Here is a 19,671-nt window from a genome sequence, read left to right on the forward strand (position 1 = left end):
TGGCCTTTCTCTCTTTCTACTCCCTGCTGTTTTTCCCAGCATTATTGTCTTTTCTAGTGAATCATGTCTTCTCATTATGTGTCCAAAGTATGATAACCTTAGTTTCAACATTTTAGCTTCAAGTGATAGTTCTGATTTAATTTGATCTAACACCCAATTATTTGTCTTTTTCGCAGTCCATGGCACACACAAAGCTCTCCTCCAGCACCACATTTCAAATGAGTTGATTTTTCTCTTATCTGACTTTTTCACTGTCCAACTTTCACGGTAAGAAACTACAAGTAAATGTTGCACACGAAACAAGACCAAGAACTCCTCCATTTACCGGCGTCTTTTATTGTGGGTGGGGTCCCTCTGATGTTCAAATACAACTATGTTACTCTTAGATTTCTCACTTCCGCCTCAGAGTACATTACCCACGGCTTCTGAATAGGAATAAGAAAATGGCATATCTAAGAAACCTCCTCTCTATTCTTTCATAGCTCTACAGTCACGAGCGTCCTCAAACATCTCAATAGGACTGTCTTTCCTCTAGGCGCATGCGCATACGGCTTTAAAACGCGGAGTCTCCTGAACGATGTAAGTTCTCCCACCTCCGTCTTTTTGAAGGGCTTCTGCGCTCTTCGCACTTTTACAGATGGACCTCACCGGCTGAGTGGGGATGAATGGGGTGGTGGTTCAGATTTACGTGGAAGTGGGGAGAGTCTGGCCGATGGGGTGAATATGATGGCCCTGGCAGAAGGCAGGGCTTTCACTGTATAGTTTAATCTACCTGTTTGGTAAGCGGAATCCTTGGGGGGGGGTTTTGGAGGGGGAGGTTTGGCTTTTCTGTCAGATCTCGCAATTACCAAATGGGGAACCGCGTAAATCTATGTTGCATCAAAAACAAAGAAGAATCTTGTGTTACTCTTACGCTGCAATCTTACACTTACCTAAATCCAGCAGCGGGGCTTATTTCTGAGAAGCCATGTATAGAATCGTATTGTTAGAGGCTAATGAATTTATTGCAGCACAAGGCTTTAGAATCCACTTTATCGGAGGCACGAAGTGTTATTTTCAGATGATACCGAATATTTTTGTGTGTGTATAAAAATCTTCCATCAGAGGACTGATTAGCATTTCATGTACCTGACAGGGCCAAATGGGGAGGGGGGATCCTTTGGCCTGGGCCTCAGGCTCAAAAGGGGACCTCGGATTTAGGCACTTGTTAATTTTTTGCATTGGATGAGTTTTGCAACTTGTTTTTAAGTATATCAAACCAAAACGTGACACACTCTCAGCCTGCAGCTGCCAATTTAAGCAAATAAGAGATGTGATTTGGTAAAATGCTACTTTGCTGTTAAATTATATAGATTTTGTCCTATTAAAGAGTTTTAAATGTACATAAATATTAATAAAATGTATTGGTTCTGTTGGCACAAGATTAGATTGCGATGAATGCCCCTCTTAGATCAGGTGATTATATAAACAAAAGCACTTTTTTTGTTGGTGTCATGCATGTTTTTGTTTGTTGTCATTTTTTATTTTTATTATGGCTGTAGAGGCCTCAAAAGTGACCCAGCCCTCTCTGGACCTAACTGCTACCTTTTGGAAAGAGGTTCCCAGGTCCCATGCCACCTCCAACATCTGCTGCATTGACACCAAGCTGGTAGTTAGTAGTCCTTTTGGCTTTCTCTGATTTCTACCCCCCCCCTTTTTTTTTAATTTAATCTTTCTAGATTTCTGTCTCTGAATCTGGTCATGGAACCTCCTGCTCCTGAAGAGGAGAAATCCGCCCTTTCTGCAGCTATGAGGGCGAAGATAGAGCGGAATCGCCAGCGGGCACTGATGCTGAGGCAGGCTCGGCTTGCTACTAGGCCCTACCCTTCAACTGGTGAAGGTTGGCTTTGCCCTACAGTATAAGTCACAGGGACTGTGTGACAGATTGAGGTCCAGGTAGTTTGTGCAGTTTAGCTTTCAGCTGGTGTGTAAAAGAGCATGTGGATAGGATAAGGGGAGTTGATGTAGTGGCCAAAGGCCAAATTCTCAAGACTTTCGACATTGGGCCTGCCTATGTAGCTTCCATAATCAGAACCAGTTGCGCATATGGCTACCAAAAGTATATGAGGAAGTAAAAGGCACATAATGATAGAAAGAGTCACGGGCTTCCTTTGGGGCTATGCGATGCTGAAGTTCATGAGCCCATGATGAGGGCTAAGGCAGCTTACCTTAAAATCATCTGTGTTCCAGACCATCTGGAACCCACTCACCCATAATGAGTAACAACCTCACTTTTCCCCAGCCCAACAGATGATGTGATGTTTTATTCAGATCAAAGCAAATAGCCTTCAGTCTGTTATGCCACAGAACAGAAATCTGGGGTAGTTGCCACAAGCCTTTGAGCTGTCATCACAGGACAGAAAATACCTGGCTTGATTCTTGATGTAAAAAAACCAAATCCATTTAAAAAGAGGTTCTTAAGGTGCAGAACCTCAGCTTCTGATATTGACTCATCTTTCCAATTTGTTTTAGCAATCTGACCTGCTGCCTTCTTAAAAGGGTGTGTGGGATATCTAAATGTATAGAGAGCCAGTGTGGAGTAGTGGTTAGAGTGTCGGACTAGGTGCTAGGGGACCAGGGTTCCAATTCCCACTTGGCTATGAAGCTCACTGTGTGACCTTAAACCAGTCACCAACTCTCAGCATAACCTACTTCACAGGGTTGTTGTGAGGATTAGAGAGAGATAGGGAGTACCCTGTGTGCTCTCTTGAGTTCCTTGGAGGAAAAGTGGAATACAAATGCAATAATAAATAAATAAATAAAACAAAAACATTTCTAAACTGAGAATTCTGTTTTCAAAGTTGATGCCTCTTTCTTGAATTGTTGAATTTAACGTTTGAGCAAGGGTAGACATGGAGGTCATACTAACTTGTTTAAATCCATTTCCAGTATCGATTGCAAAGTTTAGTTTACCTATACAGGTGGTTTTTAAAACTGTTGTTTATCTTTTCAGGCAGTTCTAAAGTAAAAGCCCCTCCAAAGATAATAGATACTGGGGGAGGATTCTTTCTTGAAGAGGAGGAAGAAGAGGAACATACAGCGGAGAAAATTGTGCACCCTCCTGGTAAATTAGGGTAAACCCTGAATAAATGGCTGTTGGTTACTCTTAGTGGAAGAGGGCATGACAGGAAAAAATGGGAACTGAGCAAAACCGGAAATCCCTTGCTTGTGGAGATGTCAAAAGATAATGTTTCTGACATATTAGTACAAACCTATTACTATGTGTTCTTCCAGAATGGTTGATGAAAATTACTGTGCATCTTTTCATAATTATCCAAGATAGTACATAAGTCCAATCTAGCAGGGCTGAGGTGGTGAAAAATGTTAAAAGGAGAATGGACGTTCTAGTGCCAATCTAGAGAGCTACGTGCATACTGCAGGATGCAAAAATGTCTTGGGCTAAATTTTTCAGCGTTGACAGCACTTGTCATCTGTTGTGGGTGAGGGTGCCTGGAATTGGTCCTTCCAAATCCCAACAGGTGTTCAGTGCTATCTGAGCTGCCAGGGCTGGCCAGCTGACAATTGCATGTCCCCATACACCGGGTGCAAGAGGTGGGCTGCCTTTCCCCACACACAATATTTTGGCAGGAGCGAGGCTGAAGGGTGTTCTGTAGGCACATGTCTGATGCCATCCACTGCTTGTCCTTGCTGGATTGAAACCCAACTTTTATTGAAAGATTGACTTCATAGTTCCTAGATTGCCCTAGCTGAGGGCTGTTTACCATGGAAAATTGCTTCTGTTCAAATGCATGAGTTTGAGAGGTGTAAGACGTTGCTAGGTTAGGAAGAAAAACTGCTTCGTGCTCCCTTGTGCAATTCATAGCCCTTCTCATCAGCTACTGAAAAAGGCTGATGGATTAAAGAAGAATGATGGATTCAGGCATCTGGAACTGGCTGAAGCACTGGGGGAAGCTGAGTCACCTGAGAGAAAGTAGGCTATCCATAGATGGAATTAAATATAATAAGAGTCAGGGTCTTGTATTTCTCAGGTTTTAGAATACTTCATAGCAACTTGTCCTGCCTGGGGAATGGGAGTGGGATTTAAAACGATGCCTTTGATTGCCTTTGTTCTCTGACCACTTTGTAAGTCTGTAATTCTCCAAACTCACAATAAAAGGAATGCAGATCTACAACAAATGCAGTTTCTTTTATCAAATTTAGTTTTGTTAACTTGCTGTTTTGTTACAGTATCAGTAAAATTTATTTTATTTATTGAACAGGATTTATATACCACTCAGTCATCAAAACTTCTTTTTTTTTTTCAATAATTTTTATTCAAATTTTCATAAAACATACAAGACAAAATCATAAAACATTCAAAGACAAAAAACAAAATCAAAAATAGTTAAACAAAAAAAAAATAAAATAAAATAAAAATAAAAATAAAAAATAAAGAGTAAAATATTGACTTCCCATTTGTCAAAGATCAGATCAGTTATAAGTCTATAATATATAACAATCCTGTCTCTTAAGTCATATTATAAAATCACTTTCCTCCAATAGTTATCTTACTTAATCATCAAATCTCATAAACATTACTTTATTCTTTCCACAAAAAGTCAAAGAGAGGTTTCAATTCTTTAAGAAATATATCTATCAATTTTTTTTTTCCAGATAAGCATATCGATTAACCCATCTCATTACTAATTATGATAATCTTATTGTCATAACCATAGTCAAAATAAACATTTCAATTAATCCATCACATCAGAATCTGTTAGGTTCAGTAATTTCAGTAGCCATTGTTCTATTATCCCTATTAGTTCCATTTTCCATCTTCCATCTTCAGTAGTCTTGTTAAGTCCAGTAATTTCAGTATCCAATCTTCCATTATCAGTATTCCATAATAATCTTGCTGTCAAAGCCATAGTCATATAGTAAGAGTCTGATGGGAATTACCTCTATCCCAAATATTTTCTTGCCATCCATTCTGAATAGGTTGCTGAAATACTGCTGTAAAATCATATCTCTGTTCTTTTTTTCAAAATACACTGGGTCATCTCTTGAAAGTTTTTCCATTGTCACATGGCTGCAGTTAATTCCATAGATTTCCTCTATATTGGGCTCCATCACATCATTCCAGTCCAGAAGATTATCCATGCCATTGATAACTTTATCTCTAGAATCTTCATTAATTTCTTCAGAGATAACATTGAGTTCCAAACAATAGATTTTATTTCTAAAGTCCATAGACTCCAAATCTTTTTCCTGTTCCACGTTTGTTCCAATCTCCGGGGTCTCCTCTCTCACAGGGACCCCTGTTCCAGTCTCCAGGGTCTCCTCTCTCACAGGGACCCCTGTTCCAGTCTCCAGGGTCTCCTCTCTCACAAGGACCCCTATGTCTTTAATCTCCTGTGTCTCCAAACAATAGATTTTATTTCTAAAGTCCATAGACTCCAAATCTTTTTCCTGTTCCACGTTTGTTCCAATCTCCGGGGTCTCCTCTCTCACAGGGACCCCTTCCAGGGTCACCTCTCTCACAGGGACCCCTATATCTTTAATCTCCTGCGTCATTTTACTCAATTCAATTTTCAGCTCCTTACAACCCTGTCGCAGGTTTTGTTTCGTTATCTCAATCTCATCCATTATTTTCTGAAACATAGTTATTTCCAGATTCTCAGCCACTTTCTTAATTGCCATTTTAAAAGAAAAATATAGGAAAACCACTTCTTATTTCAGCAACAATTGGGTTAATACTCCAAACTTGGTGACATCACAGTATAAACAGAGCAGACAGCCTTATCTCTCCATAGTTAAGTAAACAAAATGCAGTTCCCAGGATCGAAACAATTAATGGCAGTCGTCAGAAAACAGATTCGTCAAAATAAAATAAAATAAAATAGACCAAAAAGAGAGTAGTCTCAGACAATATAATATTCTTCAAAATAAAAATCTGGAATAGAAATCCCTCTTCTGTGTATATCTTTAGAATGCAAATCCAGGACAGCTTTTTGCAACAAAAACAGAGATAAGCTATTAATTAGTGCGTAGCAGAGAGAAGTTATGGCTCCCCAGTGAGATGTCAAAAACCGATCAATCTGGCAAATCTCTTTTAAACAGCAACAATTTAAGTCAAGTAAAAGAAAAATATAGAAAGAAGGGTGCTTGCCTGTTAGTGCGTTCTCTCTTAGAAGATAAGGTGAACGTTCGCTTTATCAGATAGAGCTTGCTGTTGAAAATCCGTCCCACCTTCGTCGGCTGGACCTCGTCCCATAAATTAATGAGATCTGGTCGTCCCAACAAAAATAGGCTTTGAGGTTAATCTCTTCGTTTCTCCCTACCCGGGAGAAGTTTAATCAGTCAAAAAAAAAGAAAAAACTGACTGATATATCTGAATAAGCTTCTTTTGAGGCAGGAGCCCGTCTCAAAAGCAGGCACAGGCTAAGTCACCCTTCCCGGAAGTCCCAGTCATCAAAACTTCTAAGTGTTTTACATAAAATATAAAATGTGCATTAAAATTACCAATAAAACCAAGTTAGCTTAAAATTTTTGTAAACAAAATGTGTTTAAAAAAATACACATTATATAGAAAAAAAATAAACAGTAAAATACATGTCATGTTTACATGTCCAGGTAGCTTGCTTAAAGAAAAAGGTTTTCAGCAGGTGCCAAAAACAGTACAGTAAAGGCGCCTGCCTAATATCAATGGGCAGGGACTTCCAAAGTGTAGGCCCTGCCACACTGAAGGATCAATTCCTTGCAAATGTGGAATAAATATTATGTGGCACTTGTGAAAGTGCCAGTTCCACAGATCAAAGTGCTCTAGTGGATATATAGACTCCATGTAGGTCCTTCAGTTGTAGTGCAATGAGAGCCAGTGGTTAACTATCTTCAGTTTTACTGCACCAAATGGTCTCTGACTAAATATGTAAACAAGTGGAAGGAACAAAGGAGCTGCAATTCTGGCTTCACTATTGCATCCAAGATAACATTATTATTTTCCTGATCAAAGTGTGTTAAGCTTTACCAGGAAATTAATAATGCATTTAGTTGAGTATTTGAGAATTAACATTAGGGAAAGCAGAATTTGATCTGTAGATACAATTTATTATTATTAATTTATTACCTACCCTTTACCCTAAGGTCCCATGGTGGCTACAATTTAAAATACAACTTTGAAAACAGTTTAAAACAAGTTACGTTCACAAAATTAGGGTGGGTCCTAAAAATATCCATCTCACGTGTCAGCAGCCAGGGTAAAGAGGTGCATCTTCAGCATTCACCAAAAACTGTTTAGTGAAGGTGCTAGATGCACCTCTATGGGGAGGGAGTTCCACATCCTAGGGTAGAGATCATGCAGGACAATGTCTTGATGGATTTTCCCTCTGTGGGCTAGGACAATGTCTAGCAGCTTTAAAAGGCAAAGGGGGAATGAATGTCTTTTTGCTAGGTTAAGCTGAAAGGACAGTATGGAATTAGTGGTTTGCCTTTTTTGTCGGCATTTGTAGATAATCAAAGGATGTAAAATGAGGATACCTAGATAGGAAAGCTGAAGAGACTATCTGTCCCACTTGTATTTCCATTTCTATCTTGTTATGGATGCTTTGCTATCTTGAATGTCCTTGACAGCTTAATTTTTTTTAAAAATAGGGCCTGTATTAGAATTTGATTACCTTCTTTGTGAAGAATGTGGTAAAGAATTCATGGACTCCTACCTCATGAGCCACTTTGATTTAGCAACATGTGATAATTGCAGGTATGCAGCAAATAAAGAAGGGAAAAAATAAGAGCAGATAAAGGGGGGGGGGAATGGGTTGCATCTCATTCTTCTCTTCCCCCTGAATACCCCCAACCCTCTGGAGACGATTTTGAGGGTGCTGGAGGGAACAAGAGTGAAAGAGGAACCTCCATTGCCTGCACTGAAGTCCACTGCGGCAACAGAGCTGCAGCCCTGGCTAGAGATCAATGCACTGAAAACTGAATATTTTTGTGTTGCATAAATGATTTTACGCTCAACATCAAAATAAATCTTTCGTAAACGTAATTGAAGCAAGCTGGTGAAAACGGGCAAGAGATCGAGGTGTCATATGTTTTTGCTCAGGAAAAAGGGGTCTGAATTTTCATCCCAGCTTGAGCTATATGTTGTAGAGGCATGAACAGGATTTCACTGTGAAGCACTTGCTCAAGTCTTGCCTTGAATTAAATGGGACTTTATAACACAATTCAGTGTATGTTTACTTGGAAGGAACTTTTGCTGTGTCTAATGTGGCTTACACCCTCATAAGTGGGTGTAGGATTGCAGCTGAAATGGCTGAACTTTGCCTGGATCATGCCCATTCCTGTTGCTTCTTCCTGAGCAACCAGAATGGGGATTGTTTTTCAACATAATTGAACATTTAAACTTAATTCATAGTTGGGTTAGGTTTCTTGGGCTGCAGTTCTATGCACACTTACGACAGTAAACCAAATTGAAATAGTACAATTTACTTGAGTATATATGCGTAGGACTGAAGGGAGGGCTGTGGCTCAGCAGTAGCACACCTGATTTGCACACAAAAGGTCTCAGGGTCAATCCCTGACATTTCCAGGTAGAGCTAGGAGAGAGCCGTAACTGAAATTCTGGAGAGCTGCTTCTAGTCACTGTATATCCAGAGGGACCAGCGGTCTAACTCTGTATAAAGCAGCTTCCTATATACTGTATGACTGCTGAGGGAACACTTAATAGCTCAGAAAACAGCAATTCGTACTTAATATTCTTCTTTCAATGTAAAATAGGATCTTGTTTCAGAGATGTTGAAGAAAAGCATAAACTCATAACAAGGACTGAAGCAAAACAAGAGTATCTTCTGAAAGACTGTGATTTAGATAAGAGAGAACCTGTGTTAAGATTTATTTTGAAGAAAAACCCTCACAATCCACGGTGGGGTGACATGAAACTTTACTTAAAAGTGCAGGTATGGAAGTCTGTTCAAGAACTATTCCCCCCCCCCAAAAAAAGTGTGATCTTTTTATATTGTAGGAACATCGCTACTATTATAGTGAACACAAAATGAGGAGTGTCAAAAAAGTCAGTTGATAGGGTTCACTTGCAGTTTTCTTACAGTCTACTAATGGGTTACAATGATTATAACAACTGTAGTATAATATGTTCTAAAAGCAGGTGGATTTAAAGTTTGCTTCAAATTTCTAACGTGCTTACAAAAGCTCAGTGTGCATAGAACTTCCTTCATGGTTGTTTTCATAGACCAGGAATGCGGCCCTTCAGATGTTTCCATCAGCCCCAAACAGCTTGGCCACTGTTAAGGTATGATGGGAGCTGAAGTCCCATTGACATCTGGAGGGCCTCAAGTTCCATACTGCTCCCAGAGACTTGTTGAATTTGCTGCATTATTTTTCTCCTGTAGTATCTCAGCATTCATTTTTACGGTGTTACCATTTTCAAAAGGACCAGCCTAAGGAGCCTCCCTGTCCCAGGCTACTGTGGACAGTGGTATGGTGCCAAAACACTGTTGTACCCTGAAATTGCTTAGTGTGTTGGGATTGGATTTAGCAAACTACATTAGGGTTCCCCCTGCCCCCGGTCCTATTTATTTTATCAGGAGTATGGGATGGTTAAAGAACTCGTGCCTAACATGTAGCATTTGCTATAACTATTCTAAACATGAGACTGTACTGAGTGTGTTCAGTAATACCTGATATTCTGGTAACGTAAGATGACTTTTGATAGCATTTAAGTACATTTGGATTGGTTATTCTGAACACCGCAGGTACATTCCTCAGCATCCCTCCTATATGCAAGGGGGCATGCAATCCCAAAAGGCAACGGTCTTTACAAATGATCTTTGCTGAATATGGAGGTTTTAATCTGCTTCATCAAATGTTGCATTGCTTCTGTACCAAGTGCCACAGATCAGGAGTGAAATTTGTGTCCTGTTTGAAGTATTTTTGATCAACCCTCCCTATTTAGACCACAGTACACTGTAACAGAAATCACATGCACCACAGTGAAGTGCATAATAAACTCCTGAGTGCATTTTTGTTTTGTTCATATATTGCTTAAATGCCATATTCTTCAGGTAATCAAGCGTTCTCTTGAAATCTGGGGTAGTGAAGAAGCATTAGAAGAAGCCAAGGAAAGCCGACAAGACAACAGAGAGAAGATGAAACAGAAAAAGTTTGATAAAAAAGTTAAAGGTCAGTGTATAGCAAAACTCTTGAGAGCCCCCCCCCCAAAAAAAATCTGCCTGTAAAACAACATGCTCACATCTTCATTTTCTAGCATAGTGAGCTGCTTTATTGGTACTTTGCACATGTACAAGCTTGGGGGTGGGGAAGTTAGTCCCATTTTGGCCATAGATTATGGCATTTGGACATTTTGAAAAAGTTCAGTTTCGCATAATTGCTTTGGATCCTGTTATGCCCATTTTCCAACTATCAGCTGATAGCCATTTTCTAAGTTTAAAGTTTTTCACAGTAATTTTTTAAAAATCTGGCTGATACATAGCTGTGTATCCATGGTAAATCCTGGCCATTTCTAGTATATATAAAATATTCAAGTAGCTTAACAAAAAATAGTTCATGCAGTGCTGAAAAATAATTTTAAAAACCCTCTTAACTAGTGTAGCAGTTCTTGTTAGTTTCATTTTGGGTGACTTGACCCTTTTTGATATGACCAAAATATCCCCAGGTACTATAAAGATTATCTACATGTTTAGATTTTAAACCATGATATACTTGTAAGATTTGACAGTTTCTTCTATAAGGGAAAAAGGCATGCTGGTTTGTAATTTTTGGTTAACCTTCTAAAATTAATATATTCAAAGCAGAGCTTCAGCGGGAGGTGAGACTTTTTTAAATGATAAAAATATGGAAAGAGTGTTGAGATTTTTGTTCCTCTATATACTAGTAGAAACCTGTGCCACCCAATTAAATTGATTGGCAGTAGATGCAGGATGGAGAAAAAGAAATGCTGTTATACATCTTAATTGCTCCAGAGCTGTAAAGATTAGCTAGGGTAATTTTAAATGTCACATTTTTTGTGCTGTATTTTACCCAATGTCTCTGTAAAGGATGTGACTTTGCTGAAATTTCTTCAGGTTGGGGTGGCCTGAAAGGCAGGTAGCTGGACTGTCAAGGCATTTCTGGCATGGTCAAATGTCTAGGTCTCTACTTGCATTTAAAATATATCTCAGGTCTTGGTAACCCATTTTAACCAAACGGGCCAAGTATGCATGTAATACGCAGGGATAGGGAACCGCTCTGGTGATTTTACCTGGCGGGAATGTGTCCTTGAATTGAGATTATACGTCTTGTTTGCTTTGATGGACAGCAGTGTAGTCTGATCACACCTACTTTTACCACACACCCCAATGGTATGTGGCCTCCAGGTTGCCATAAGGGACTTCAGCCCTCAGGCTGAAAAAGGTCTCTTTTTCCCCATCCCGCCTCAAATGCTAAAAGCATGGTGTTCATGCTCCTGTGTTTCCTCCTCCCTTGTGGCTGGAAGGACTTATGTACTGCTTGTTTTCTGCTTCTGTGAAGGCTGGATTACTATACAGAAACTTGGGATAGTGGTTTAAAGCAAACGCTCGATGTATGTTCCTGAAACAGTAGGCCTTTTCCAGTGCACAAGTAAAACAGCTGGGGCTCCTTATCTGCTTTGAGTAAGATTTCTTTCTTTCCTACTAGAACTACGTCGAGCTGTAAGGAGTAGCTTATGGAAAAAAGACACAAGTGTCCATCAGCATGAATATGGAGCTGAAGAAATGATAGAGGAGGACCTATACAAAAAAACTTGTACCATATGTGGCCATGAATTAACATATGAAAAAATGTAGTGTTCTTAGTTTCACATTAAAATTAACCTTTTGTATAAACACACCTTTTGTAATGTTAAAACTCTTTTATCCAATAAACTAAAACACATCACTTGCTCTGTGACTTTTTACTCACAGTAATCCTCACAGATAAAATGCTATGTTAAGAAAAATCTGATTTTTTGGAGGAGAAATAGACCTAGTGATACTTTTATAACAATTGTACAGCCTGAATAGTGTAAATATTGAATTGTATTGCTGCACACGTCTGTCACCAATAAGAAAATAAATGAGAACACTATGGTCCTCTTAACCCTCTTGATCAAGAAACTTTCACTGTATCACATTATCTTCAGTAATTCCTGCTACGTATGGTGATATGGCCCTTCCAATGGGTGTACATACCAATACCATTTTGTTCACTTAGGACTAGAGCTGCCAGTGATGTTTATTAGGGCTGAGGCTTGGTATTGCTCACTTTGAGAGATGGGAGGCCCCCACATTTTTGCATGGCAGAGGAAAGGTAAGTGTAATCAAAATCTTATTCAGCCAGCAACCCTTAATGCACTAAAAACATGTAACCTTCATAGGTTTTCATTATTTAAAATGAAAGCCAGGATAAAAATGAGTCCCAAATCCACTCCAGTTGAATCTCATATATACATAGCACTCTTTACGTCCACCACAGCAGGGATGTCAGTTGTGAATCTCAATGTTTTCAGTAAGCAGCAACTTTCTTGCAATTACAGCAGCAGAGATGTGAATGGATTTTCTGCACACATTACTGAGTCCTGTAATCAAAAGTAAGGCTTGGTGGGGAGAAAGGGGAATGCATTCAGGAAGGAGATCCAGAAAGAATCCAGATGCAAATGAATTGCTTTTAAAGTTACTTAATGGAGAAAAATGTTTCTGTGCAAAGGATGATGGGGACATCTAACAATATTTGGCTTCTTGATGCTAAAGCAACATGACTAAGGTTTATGGCGTCTGAAGCAATTGTTAAGACTTATAAAAAGCCCAAAGGATAGTTCTAGTAATTCTACCACCTGTGAGCCAGGACGCACAATCAGTGCAGTGGTACGAGAAACACCAGTAGACACCACGCAGATGCAAGACATCCTCTTGTCAAGACACAGGTCTTGCAAACTCCCAAATGCTGGTGGTTTTTTTTTTTACAGCTGTGCAAGATGAATTGAAGTTACAAAACTTCAGGGAAGCTTCTGAGAGCTGGTAGCGACAGTATTAAATGGCTATAGCTAACATTTTCAGTGATGTAACAGCTGCTGCCAAGCAAAAAAGTATTTGAATGCATTTTAATGTCAACCAATTTCATGCACTCTGTGAAGTAATTATCTCGCTAGTTCTCTGAACAGGTATGGAAAACCTATGGCCTTCCAGATGTTGGGACTTCAGTTCCCATGAGCCCCAGCCAGAATGATGAGGACTGTAATCCAAAACTGGAAGACCACAGATGGCTTCAGGTTCTAGTATTATGAGGGAGAAAAACTCTCTATCCACATTCTCCACACCATGTATCATCTTGAACTATATCATCATCCCTTATTTGATTTTTGTAAACCAAGAAATCCCCAATGCTGTAACCTTTGCTCATAAGGGAATTGCTCCAGGTCCTTGGTAATTCTGCCCATTTCTAGCTCTAAAATGTCCCTTCTGCAGTAAAGCCACTAGAACTGTACATATTCCAAGTGTGGTCACACCATATGTGTGTATGACATAGAGGCAGTTTTATTTTCAATGCCTTTCCTAATAACCACTAGCATGAAATCCACATTTTCACAGCTGCTGCACACTGCAACATTTTCATCAAGCTCTCTACTAGGACCCCAAGGTCTAATGTGTCATCAGTAACTGCCAGATGAGAGTCCATTGGCATATATGTGAAATTAGGATTTTTTTGCCTTAATCTACATCATTTTACAGTTTCTTAGCTTGAATTTTATTTGCCCATTTACCCAATTTGGAAATACCCTTTTGGAGTTCCTTACAATCCCCCTCCTTTTTTTTAACTAAAGGACTTACTCATCCACAACTCACAACCATTTATGAACTGAAAAAACAAAGGCCCCAATACCAAACCTTAGGGGATTCATTTCTATTTCCATTAGAACCATCCATTTCTACTCTTTGCTTAGTATTTCTTATGCAGTTCCTAATCAACAAGAGACTTCTGTTATTGCATGACTGCTAGGCTTACTTAGAAGTCTTCGATGAGGTACTTTGTTAAAAGCTTTTTGAAAGTCTTAAGTACGTAATTTCAACTGGATTACCTCTACCTATATGCTTGCTGACATTCTCAAACTCTAAAAGGTTACTGAGATAGGACGTACCCCTCAGAAGCCATGAAGCAGAAGCTGGTTCAGCTTCAGCAAGCTATTCTTACATATGCTTGGTAATTCTGTCTTTAATCATGCTTTCCACCAGTGGATCCCGACTTCCTTTTCAAAAACCAGTGCTACATTGGGCACCTTTGTGTATATCTGAGCACTCCTCAAATAAGGAGGCTGACCTTAGGAACAAGTTACCTATATTTTTTGGAAAATCAGCAATTTCACATTGGAATCCTTTAAGTAGTCTCGTGTGGGTGCAATCAAGATCTGGTGATTTGTCAGTTTTTGTCAATAAGACACAGAACTTCACCTCTATGTGCCTCAGTTCCTCCCAACTCCATTCCTGAGAAAGTTAATAGCAGATTAGGGAAATGCTACTTTAGATCCATCACTTCCTAAAGAAATGCTAAAATACTCTTTTCTAATATGAGAGGGTACCTTCTCCAGTGTTTGTTGTTTCACATCAGTTTTGTCTAAAGTTCTTCATGGCAAGGATGATCTATTTGAGAAATGCAATCCTGTCACTGAACTATAGTCCACAAGGCACTACTCTTCAGAAAAACCACCAAGTCTTCTTCACACACCACACAATCCTCAGGCAGAGAAACAAAGTACACTTGTGGCATGCAGGCATACAGCGGAGAAGCCCTGTAATGGGCCTGCTTGGGTGGTTGTTCCAGAGGCAAGAGGGAGGTTGCCAAGAAAACCATCTCTAAGTCACCACCTCATACTGCTCAAATACCTCAGCAAGCATGAACGTTTAGGAAGATGCACAACACCCAGATTGTCTTTTGTCTGACCTACTGAAATGTTTTTTGAATACAGACCAGTCTTGCTTTCTTCTTGCTAAGGTCAGACGGAGAAAGAGACCAGAAGATGCTTCCTAGTCTAGCCCATGGCTAATTCCCTTTTTCAGAAAGTTGCCTCTTAATGGCTGGAGCACAGCATATTCCAGAGCTTAGGCCACCAACCTCTGATATATAAGCAAAGCCCACACTTCAATTGTTACATCAGTCATGAAGTCATAGTGGTCTTAGGCAAGCAACTTCAGCTCCTCCCTCCTCTACATCTGCATTAGAATGTATGTGAAGTACTTTGAAATCTCATGAAGCGCTAAGAAATTGTTGTGTATTACAGTTATCTTTTACAGGATGTTCAGTCTTTTGTCTATCCATTCTGATCCAAAATAAGGGCAATAGGCAGATTTAAAAAACATATTTTGATTGTATTTCAACCATGTTTCATACCACCATGAAAATTAGTTTTGATAACAAACATATACTCTAGGCTACTCTGAAGGCTTGACCTTTTTAGCATTTCACATGTCCTATGCTTATGTTCCTTGGGCAGTTTAATGTTACTCACCAGAAAGCTGCTCTTCAGTCAGATTCACAAGGCTTGAGACTACTTCACATTATTATAACAAGGGAATTTAATCTTATGCAAGGGCCAAGCAAAGATAACTGATTCTATTATTCCCTATTTTTTATTTTTATACAAGCAATAGAAGGGACAAAACAAATGCTATGAAGAAGCCAGCATTCAAACCATTTCAAATTTAGAAATCCACACATTATTCCTTCCCAATCACCTAGCAGTCATAACTAGCGTAAGGCCTCTATTGCTAAAACAGTTGCCCCATTTGAGTGCTGTGCAACTTATCTAGGACAGCACAGTAAGCACATTTTCAAATTAAAAGTTTATTCCTTCTCCTCCCTTGTCAATTTCCCCATTTTTGTTTAAAAAGATGAAGTCATTTAAGTCTTGTACAAAAAAAAGTCTCTCAGGCTTGCAGGGCACAAAATTGCTGAAATACAGCCAATATGTGATGATCCAATTCTGCTGTGAACAGAAGGTTCTCCAAGGTCACCATGTACTGATGGATGATCTGATGATGCTGCAGACAAAAAGAGCCATCTCAGTTACTCATTACTGATCTTGACATATTGAGAAAGCACACAGCCTACAATTTGCATAATCTATTCTGCAGCTCAGAAATACCAGGAAGGTAGGTGTACATGAAATGATCCTACACTGAGAGTGCTGTTGCAATTCTGGACATTCCATTTTAAAAAAGCAGAATCTAAGAACGGCAGAGGGGAGGAGGGAATAGAAATCATAAAGAGGTTGGACAGTCTTAATTATAAAGGCCACTGACATAAACAAACTAAGGTAAGCAAGTACTGCTTCTGTACAGAACGAATGAGAGAAATGCAGTTCTCTGCTACAGGATGGTATTATGTTGGTCTCTAGTATAAATGGTTTTAGAAAAAAGATGTATTTATTTATTTGATACATATACGGGCCAACCTTCAATGTGAGGCTTCCAGGGCAGTATACAATAAAAGCAATCAATCTAATAAAACTATTATATAAGACAAACACATATCAAACAGCATCCAAGAACCAGTAAAATTGGTAAAGTAATAAAATCTAGCCAGGCATAACACATACAACTGATTAGCAATAACTCATGGCAGAATGCCTGGAAAAATAAAAAAAAAGCCTTCATCTGCTGCCAACAAGATGTCTCAGTTGGTAACTCCCCCATGACCACTGTACCACAACCTGCAGATATAGTTCTCTGTGATGGCCACACTTGGGAATAACACAGAAAAAAGTATGTGCTGACTCTATTGCAGTTTATAGCATGCTGAAAATCTTTTTTTTTTTTTGCCTTGGCGTTTGATGGCTCCTGATGTCAGCTGTTTTGATTTTAAGCTTTTTGGCTACAGACTGTTATTTTATTTTTAATACACTTTTACATTTGCACTGTGTTTCTATTGTACATTGCCTGCATACATTTACATGATAGATAGCATATAAATATTCTGAAATAAACAAATACAAAAGGTCACAACTGGGAAAGTCCCCTCTCCAGCCACCAGACACTTAACTTCAGATGATGAGGAATACCAAGATCAGATTCTGATGACAAATGAAGGATGTGGACAGGGTCATCTAGTAAAAGGCAGTCCTTCTAACAGCCAAGTTTTAAGCCATTAAAGGCTTTATAGGTGACAAGCAGCACTTTGAATTGTGACCAGAAGTGGACTGGTAGCCAGTACAGCTGTTTAAACACTGACAAAACACATTCCCTGTAGATTAGGGGTGGTGAGCCTTGAGGGCCCCATTCACCTTTGGCTGGCCCTCTGCAGGGCTGCATGGTGGTGCGGTGCGTGGCCTCTTACACTCTCGCATGCCCACACATAGAGGGCAGCCACACACTACTTCCCCACCTCAGCTGATCCACACAGATTTTCTGAGATGTCATGAAAGGTGGTCCTCATTAAAAATAAAACAGCAGTCTAGTCTGGCAGTTATCTTTCTAAATGGTAGCAGATAGCCACCAGCTGTAGCTAATAAGAGGCACTGGACACTTGATTAGTTTGGCACAGAGCTATACTTTGAAGCTCATTTGATAAGATGCAGATGGAAGAGTGCATGGTGGTCTGAATGAGACATTTTGGGGGTTTGCTCCTGTATTCGCAAGAAGCACAACTTAGACAATCCATAAAGTCTTTTCCCATGTACACAAACATCTTGATCAAGGTTAGCTTGTTTATCAGCTGTCACTTGAATCTGTGAAGATAAAATCTAAGTTCAATGTATCTCTTAAATTTTATTTACCATCACTGAACAGTGAGGCAGAATACTGCAGCTTTAACGCCAATGTTATATGGACTATCAACTGACAACTGCTTCCCTCTTGAACATTTAACTCAAGAGAATACTTGTGAAGGTAAAATTTTTAGTGGATGATAAAAAGGATCAATTTAAGTTAAACTCATTTCTGTGTGACCACGACAGGTTTCAGTGTAATGTCTAGTGACCACATGACTTGATAGCAAAGAGAATTACCCGTAAGAAGATCTGCTGCAGCCTCTCTATACAGTTCTTGTACCAAGGTGTAATTACATCAATCCCTCCTGTTTCACATCGCACTAGGTGCTCTGTAAGGATCATTATGAAACGCTGAAAAGAAAGGATAAGTTTAAACTGTTGGCTTAGCATCATCTTCCAAATACAGGGAAGTCAACCTCCACAGACAAGATTAAAACATCAGAGATAAGAACACTTGAGGAACAGTATTTCTAAATGAAATACTGCATGATTCATTACAGAACAGCACTATTGAGTACAGAAGTTACTGCTTTTTTCTTGTTCCCAAATACATGGAATTCCTACTCAAAACTTTGTGTTGTGTTCATTTTTATTTGATTCCATCTAAAGTTTTGTAAAGCTGAGCTTCTCAGCTCCCCAATACTCAGCTGTCCACTTACTATCATCTCATTTTCTAGACGTCAGTGAACATTTCTGCTTTTACCTGGAATATTACAAGGAAGAGGTTTTTCTGTTCACTCTGAGCCGATTCAACTTTTTCTTGCAGGCGTTCTATTTGCTCTTCCAGCGGCCCATCTTCCCTGTCACTGCTTCGATCATCATCACTGTCTCGCTAGAGGGACAGAGCCAACATTTAACTTGAGGACAAGTACTCAAGAGACAAAAAAAAAAAGCCAAGACCCATTCCATTCCATCCCCCTTTTTCAATAGCTTAGGCAGAACTAGTTTATAGAGACCTGTCCCACCAAAGCTCTGAAAGCTTATATCTGAAGCTTGAAGGAAACTACAGCCACGTAAGCATGCATTTCCAGCATTTACTAAAAGAAAAAAAATGCATAAAATAGAATAAAAAGGTGCTCCTGCATGTATTGCCAAGAGAATGGCCTGGGATTCTATTGTAAGCAGCTCTAAGCCCTTGGAGAAAGAGAGGGGGATGTGTGGTAGATACAAGTTAAAGTAGTGCACAGTGTTATAAATACAATAGAAAACTCAGTCACTGCAAGTATTTCTGGCCTCAAAGGGTAGAATACATGTTACATTAGATCCATAGTGTAATTTAATTACAGGTGTGGGGGTACTGGGAACACAGTGCACAAGGAAGGGAGGTTTCCAGCTGCAATCCCCACTAAAATCCCACCTCCAGTGTGGCTATGAGGCTTTTTTAAAAGCTCCCACTGGCACCAGTGGGAACTTTAAATCTAAGTGTCATAGCTGTGCTGGGGTGGTGCTGTTTTAAAGAGGTTTGTCAGAAAGGGAAGGGATGAATCTCCTCCCTGTGTGTGTGCTCCTGATGACAATTGGTCCATTACTTCTGTAATTAAAGAAAAACCACAGATGTAGTTGTTTGCTACACAATTAAAGTATTATCTAAATTTAGCCCTTAGGTCAGCCAAACATGATGTCCACAACTAACACATGGAATTCACTACCACAAGATGTGATGATGGCTGCTTTTTTCAGAGGTAATGTATCTCTGAATATCAGATGATGGGGACTCGCTCAGGATGACAGAAACCTACACCTGGCCACTATTGAAAACAGAATGTTAGATCTTTGCCTGACCCACAAGTGCATGGAGAGACAATGGAGTGCCCTCCAGATGTTGCTGGACTCTAATTCTCACCAGCCCCAGCCAGCTTGGCCAATGGGAAGCAATGCCAGGTGTTGTAGTCCAAAAACATCTG

The 19,671-nt window shown here is 39.5% G+C and overlaps 2 protein-coding genes across 5 annotated transcripts in view; one reads left to right on the forward strand and one right to left on the reverse strand.

Moving 5' to 3' along the window:
- The first annotated feature begins 482 nt into the window (after positions 1-482).
- On the forward strand, positions 483-12,030 carry XPA (XPA, DNA damage recognition and repair factor). Of its 2 annotated transcripts, none has more exons than XM_061621371.1 (7): positions 483-579; positions 1,719-1,879; positions 2,993-3,103; positions 7,630-7,735; positions 8,768-8,933; positions 10,056-10,173; positions 11,668-12,030. In XM_061621371.1, the coding sequence occupies exons 2-7, from the start codon at positions 1,741-1,743 to the stop codon at positions 11,814-11,816; spliced, it is 789 nt and encodes a 262-aa protein (XP_061477355.1). In that variant the 5' UTR covers positions 483-579; positions 1,719-1,740; the 3' UTR covers positions 11,817-12,030. The 2 variants fall into 2 exon arrangements, with proteins under 2 accessions (XP_061477355.1, XP_061477267.1); XM_061621283.1 differs by lacking the exon at positions 483-579 and adding an exon at positions 600-779.
- A 3,317-nt stretch (positions 12,031-15,347) lies between these two features.
- NCBP1 (nuclear cap binding protein subunit 1) overlaps positions 15,348-19,671 on the reverse strand; it is a 43,439-nt gene continuing 39,115 nt past the window's right edge. For all 3 annotated transcript variants that reach the window (XM_061634168.1, XM_061634176.1, XM_061634186.1), the window contains 3 exons: positions 18,471-18,599; positions 18,005-18,118; positions 15,348-16,040 (listed from right to left, as the gene is read on the reverse strand). In XM_061634168.1, coding sequence (XP_061490152.1) covers positions 15,927-16,040; positions 18,005-18,118; positions 18,471-18,599 — 357 coding nt within the window. In that variant the 3' untranslated portion in view covers positions 15,348-15,926. The remainder of the gene's footprint in view (positions 16,041-18,004; positions 18,119-18,470; positions 18,600-19,671) is intronic.

The sequence above is a fragment of the Rhineura floridana genome, chromosome 1 (assembly GCF_030035675.1).
Source record: "Rhineura floridana isolate rRhiFlo1 chromosome 1, rRhiFlo1.hap2, whole genome shotgun sequence".
Classification (NCBI taxonomy): Eukaryota; Metazoa; Chordata; class Lepidosauria; order Squamata; family Rhineuridae; genus Rhineura; species Rhineura floridana.